The sequence below is a fragment of the Rhagoletis pomonella genome, unplaced genomic scaffold (genome assembly GCF_013731165.1).
Source record: "Rhagoletis pomonella isolate Grant_MI unplaced genomic scaffold, Rhpom_1.0 Rhpom_scaffold_00011, whole genome shotgun sequence".
Classification (NCBI taxonomy): domain Eukaryota; kingdom Metazoa; phylum Arthropoda; class Insecta; order Diptera; family Tephritidae; genus Rhagoletis; species Rhagoletis pomonella.
In genome coordinates, this window is record NW_023458565.1 from 23,759,171 (window position 1) to 23,765,519 (window position 6,349).

At 39.6% G+C, this 6,349-nt stretch overlaps 1 protein-coding gene across 1 annotated transcript; it reads left to right on the forward strand.

Moving 5' to 3' along the window:
• Positions 1-4,831: 4,831 nt before the first annotated feature.
• Positions 4,832-5,797, forward strand: LOC118747227 (probable cyclin-dependent serine/threonine-protein kinase DDB_G0292550). Its single transcript, XM_036481214.1, has one exon. It carries the CDS (start codon positions 4,832-4,834, stop codon positions 5,795-5,797), a length of 966 nt encoding a protein of 321 aa, XP_036337107.1.
• The last annotated feature ends 552 nt before the right edge of the window (positions 5,798-6,349 follow it).

Sequence of the window (6,349 nt, forward strand, 5' to 3'; positions counted from 1 at the left end):
GTGTACTTCAAAGAATTCTCCATTTAGCCTACCGGATCGCTGCAGCGTTTTTCTAGCAGAGGTAGCCGCAATAAAGGAGTTTTGGAATTGTTTGTTCTCCAGTGTGACACTTTCTTATGAGATGAATATCTCTTCCGACAGCCAAGAAGCCGTCAGGGCTCTTGGCTCGTTAATGGTTCATTCAAGAACGGTGAAGAATTGTTTTACTTCCTTATCGACCGCTTCGGATTCTTATGTTATTAAGCTTATTTGGGTTGCGGGTCACATACAAATCTACGGACAAGACAATACAGAGAACCTTAGAGAAAATGCTCGCGGATAGAGTAAGTCTGGGTGCTCCCTTAACGTCTAGACCCTACTTGTGGACAGATGGGCATTTGGTGAGTTACGCGGGCGCTGAGCGATGATCTTGGAATGCAAGGTAGCTAAAGCTTTCTGGCCACGTGTAACTCGCAAGCGGTCCAGGAAGCTCTTAAGACTGAGCAAGTTACATCGCTCGCTATTGGTGGGAGTTCTGACTTTGATTGATGACCCTACCTGTACCAGATGCTTGGAGGATGAGGAGGTGTAATCATCTTAGCACCTACTACCCTGTTGCCCTGCCGATGCGAGCCTAAGGTTCAAACACTTTGGGTCGAACTTTTTCCACACTCCCGATGAGCTTTCGGGAAAGGATATAAATCGCTTGAGGATCTTCGTGGTGAGCACGGACTAAAAGAAGCACTTACGTGTCGTAGTTCTGTTTTTATCCATCTGTTTCTACCCCCCCCCCCCCCACCCTTTCCACCTTCCTATGTCTTCCCTTCCTCTCTTAAGGGCACCACAATGGCCAGCTTAATCCGTGTCTAAGTATGCACCTACGGAGGCGGCCCTTCTCCCTAACCTTATCTGCGTTGTGCGATTATTGCAGAGGACCGTCGATAAGTCCCAGTCGTAAGCTGATGTACCTACAAATGTCCATTTGTACAAAACTATATCAAAAATATACAATACACAAAATGCCATTGCACTTTTTTCCCCAACAATGATACATTCTTCGAAAATACGCTACGAAAGAACTATTTATGTACGTATTTATGTCTTTGCATTTTCACCGCACAGACATACCATAAAAATAGCAACAATAATTGCTAATAATTAATTTAAATTTGAGAAAAATATGCCTACAATTTGACCGCTACCGCCGCCTTGCCGGTGAATGCATTTGTTGGAGGGAAAACTAAGAATGCGGGTGAAACGGTAGGACGCGTACACACATAAAATGATCACTACATGTTGATAAACAAATTCCGTTGCGGCGCAGTGCATGGTGGTGCATAGGAAAAAGGGGTTCGTTGTTGTGGCTGGCAACTGAACTAGGTAAGTACATAATACGTACGTAGCCTACGGCACGGTACTCGGTGCATTACATGGCAGCAGCAGCAGCAACCACCAGGACTGGCGACAAATCAACGGCCGGCTGAAGTAACGCAACAATGTTGTATTCTGTAGACAAGATTTTTAATAATGCATAACGAATCAGCTATGATCAGTGGCATGTTGGCGTGCTGGTGGTGGCACGGTATGCTACGCTGAAAACAACAATGAACCAATGCTATATACATAGATAGATATAGTGCAGCGCGCTGGGATGAAAAAAGTTTTGAATAATGTTTCTGACGGGTTTTAATGCCAGCCAATAGTCGAGACGACAGGCAGCCAGTCAGCTTTTTTATTGTATGTACATACATACATAAGCACATCCTTATAAAGTTGTTGCGCTGCCTTCTTGTTTTGTCATAGTCAATGCAAATTATTGCTGCTACTGTTGTTGTTGTTGTTGTTTTTGTTGCGATCTGTTGTTATTTTTGCATTTTGCAAGAGACTTTTGTCATTTGGTCGGGCCGTGCCGTGTTGTGCCGTTGCCGTGCCGGGCGCGTCAACTTGACTGCAATAACTTAGGCCAGTTGCTCATAGAGAAACAGTTTCTCTATGCAAAAATTGCCGCCATAGTTCCGAGCCAAAATCATGTATGTGTATGTATGTATGTATGTATGTATGTATGTATGTAGTGCGCTCTTCAAACTTCAGCATTGCGCACTTGTTAGCTTGCTTTTGTTGTTGTTGTTGTGGTTGTTTTGGTCTGCTTGCATTTTTTGCACACTTACTTTTTGATTGCAATCGCTTTGGCTTGCTATTATTTCACAGTAGTTGTATGTAGTTGTACTTCTACGTACCGCATAATTCTTTACGAAAATTTTTTCTTTAATTTATCTCCGTACTTTTGCTAGCAAAATATTTGTGTTTTTTGTCCCTTCTTATCTCTTTAATTTTCTATGTATATTTTTATTTTCTTATTCTGTTTCGTTGGGGGATTCGCTGCGCGGCAGTTCGCTTGGATGCATAAGCATCTTTTGTGAGCATATTTTTGTAAATTTCTTGGCTTGCCAAGTCACATAGCCGTCCGGAGAGATAAAGATTTATGGTTATGCTTATGTTTTCGGTTGCCATTTCTGGCAGTGCTACCAACAGTACCTAAGTGGGGCCTTATAAAATAATGACTTTATATACATTCTCTGTAGTTGACGATCGCGAAAATAAATTGGAATAAAAAAGAGTCTAATTTACACTGGATTTGTCACTGTGTTGTTATAAATAAAACAAAATGTTTTAGATGCACAATTGGAACTTATATCATTGCTGAGTATTTGTCATATGCAAACATTTTTTTAAATTCATTTTCTACTCTGCCTTCCATTAAATGGAAATAATTGCATCTGAAAGATTATCGTCTATTGATTTGGATCACTTGATATATCATTCCGGAAGGAGATGTAGACGCAGGAGCCTTCTGAGCTAATTGCACGGCTGTTCAAGCGCGTTCGCAACAAACGTCCGTCAGTATATCCACATGGTTAATGCTTTAAGCTTGTCTTTGGGTAATTTTTTTTATATATATTTTTTTTTTGTCAGAACGAAATACACAATTTGGTAATTTTTTTGGGGCAACACTGGTGCTGATTTTTGGCATTGTGCACTGTTGCAACATAAAAACCAAATCTCTAAACTTCAATAAAATTCAATAAATTTGCATACTAATTTGCAACTTTCTATTCAGATTTTTTAGAAAAATTCTAAGTGTGCAGTTTTATAGTTTTATATATAGAAGTATCTCAAAAATCGCGTTGACTTTTGGCAATTTTTTTAGTGGAAGGTGTTGCTCATTTTCTCCATACAAAAAATAATTGTCAAGCACTTGCAGCTTGCACTTTGTTATACTAAAATTGAATGGGCTATAAAACAGCATATTTGGAATTTTTTTTTTAAATCTGAATAGAAAGTTGCAAATAGGACGCAAATATATTGAATTTTCCTGATTTGTGCACAAAGTTTAGAGATTTGGTTTTTATGTTTTTTTGTGTAGGACAAACTATATTTTTATAAAAAATTATCGAAGATAATTTAGAATAAAAAACTTTGCAGATATTGCGAAAAATTCTCTGTGCCAATTTTGAAACGAATTTCTGTCACCGCTGGTCCAACAAATCGGCTTCTTCGTTGTGTCATCATCAGTGTCATTGATTGTTCGTCTATGATTGCAAGACAAGCTGAAGGCCCGTCGATATTTCGTCGACATTCGTATTTGTATTACATAAGCCGGTCGACAAGGGGTTTCCTGATACTTCCAATATTTTGGCGGACGACTTTATAATCCACTATAAGGTGTGATACCTGACAAGACCGACTATAGTCAAGTACCCAAGCGTAGTTTGCATAGGAGGAGGCTGGACGCAAGTGCTGTAGAAACTTCGCGTTCTCTTCCTTGGTGCTTGGCTGGAGTGATTCAATTGGAGAGTTAAGAGAAGGTTCTTTAGGGCCGGTTAATAATATAATAATATCTGGTTAACACTAATCTCCGGTTAAATATAGTTATCGACGTTACCGACTCCCTGTTGTATGCGTGTTTTAGAAAGGTTTGATCGCAAAAGCTTGCTTGGAGCCACTCAGTTTATTTGCAGATCTCTGACTTGTACTTCGTACTCTATTCTATGTTATCTATTCCTATTTTAATAACAAAACAAGTTTCATGAGCAGAACATTTTTAAAATGCCTCCTCTTTTCTGTTCTTCTAATTCCAGATATTTTCACTGCATATTGGCAATGCTTAATCAACGTCACTGTTTAGCAAAAGAAATGCATAAAGTGAATGAATTAATGAAAAATTATAATACCAATTGCTGTGAGTCCAATGTGTTTGAAAGCAAAAAAGTAGACGCCAATCATGGACTACCAGAAAGGTGAAAGTACGCGCAAACTAATTAGCTGACAGTGTTTAACTTGTAAGTTTTTCGAATTACGCCTTACGCCTTCCCAAAATAGTAGCAGTCTCCTTTATGTGTGCATAAATATCACAAAAAAGAATTCATAAATTCTAATCAAATGCACCAAAGGAATGCTGGGTGTCTTAGGGCGGTCAGCAGCCGATGTGTGAATACCGCTAGTGAGCGAGGCATAAGCGAGGTACGGGTGCGCCACTTCCGGCGGTAATCGATACACTGTGGCCCCCACGCTTGCAGCCAAAGGCGCCGCGGGGGCCCACCCATCATTGGTAGTGCGGCGTGTATTGCTCTTTTTGGCAACAACAACAATTTTGGTGGGGTCGGTGCCAGCCCTCGCGGTGTCCTCAACCCAAAGGCAAATTGCAAAACGTTTGTGCAGCAGTGCCATTGGCAATAATTGCACCAGCAATAAGAACAACAACAACAACAACAATAGCCGCATAAGTTATATTTCAGACAAAGAGTCTGAAGCGGATGCGACATCTTTATGGCCATTTTTCACATGGCCGGTGATGCAAGCCGGTATTGCAACGACATCAACAACAACAGCGGCGAGCAAGGAAACATTGCTAATACATTTATGCTCTAAAATCAGCAGTGGTAACAACAACAATAACAACAGCAAAAAGGCAAACAACAAAAAGAAGAGCAAATATTTGACATGGTACAAAATAGTGCCCGAACGAAACAACCACCAACACAGAAAAAACAACAACAACATCGAGCATTACATACACAAGCGCAACAAAGGTTTCGGCGACGACTGCTACAACTACAGCAACAACAACCACAACAACACTGTAACGTCGACGCGCGACGAACAAATTGGAAACGTAGACGGAAACGCCGGCGGAAACGGAAGTGTTCGGGTAGTGCATACGGGAAATGCCAATAAAAGTAGAATAAGAAAAAGTAAAAATAGTTACTACAGTGTAAATAAAATTGTGTTAGCTACAAATGGGAGCAACGCGTCGAGTAGGCATCTTGTAAATAAAAATGTTGTAAATAGTGTAAATAGGAGCAGGGTGGAAACGCCGAGCGCACAGGTGAAGAGAGATGTTGCCGCAGGAGGCAACGATTTTTCAAATGTCAAAGGCACACAAAGCACGGGCAAAGTGCAATTCAGAGAAAAAGTGTTAAATATGAATAGAAGTGCAAATGTGAGTTTTTCCAAATACTTAAATAATAGTTCCACAAGTTCGAAAGTTAGTTTAGAAGATTTAGAAAACAAATCTGAAAATTTTGTTAGCCAACAAAAATCGCAAATATTTGTGAATGGTCTTTTTTCGCGTGCACAAATTTCTACCGGCTTACAAAATCAGTTACAAGCAAGAAATAACAGTGCTACGAATACAGCAACATCAGCAACAACAACAACAACAACGGAAAGCGTAATATCCACACGTCTCGATTACATTGTGATTACCGATTATAATCGGCCACGAAAACGTACTTTTTGGCAGAAATACGGTGAGTAGGTAATGAATGCACTTTTACTTTATTAGAATTCTAACATAAATTACGAATAATTTTCATTCATAAATAGTATTAACAATATTTTTGACAAGAGTTAGATATACGTAGGTCAACTACTTCAATAGATATGCATGGGCAATAGACGTGGAGTGCAATAAGGCCCGCGGAAATAACGCCCATGGGCTTTATATCCAAAAAAAAAAAAAGAAAAAAAAACCGGCGGGCGTTATTGCCATATGGAAAGGGAATTAGCTCCCACCAATAAAAGGCAATAAAGGCCGCGGGCTTAATTTATTTTTCGAAAAGGTAATAACGCCCGCGGGCTTTATTTCTTTTTTTTTCAAGAAATAAAGTCCATGGGCGTTATTTCCGCGGGCCTTAATGCACTCCACCGGCAATAGATCGTACCAGAAAAATATAATATGTTTGCCGTGCACCCCTGAGTTTTAAGTATTTTTGCGAGGCAATTTCGAGTTTCTTTTTAATTTTTACATTTTTCCTCATATTTTAGAGATATAAAATTTTTCACAATTTATTTCAAAGTTCCGTCATCT

Bases quoted from the DNA above. Each gene is read 5' to 3' on its own strand.
- LOC118747227 (XM_036481214.1), top strand. From the start codon at position 4,832: ATGCAAGCCGGTATTGCAACGACATCAACAACAACAGCGGCGAGCAAG.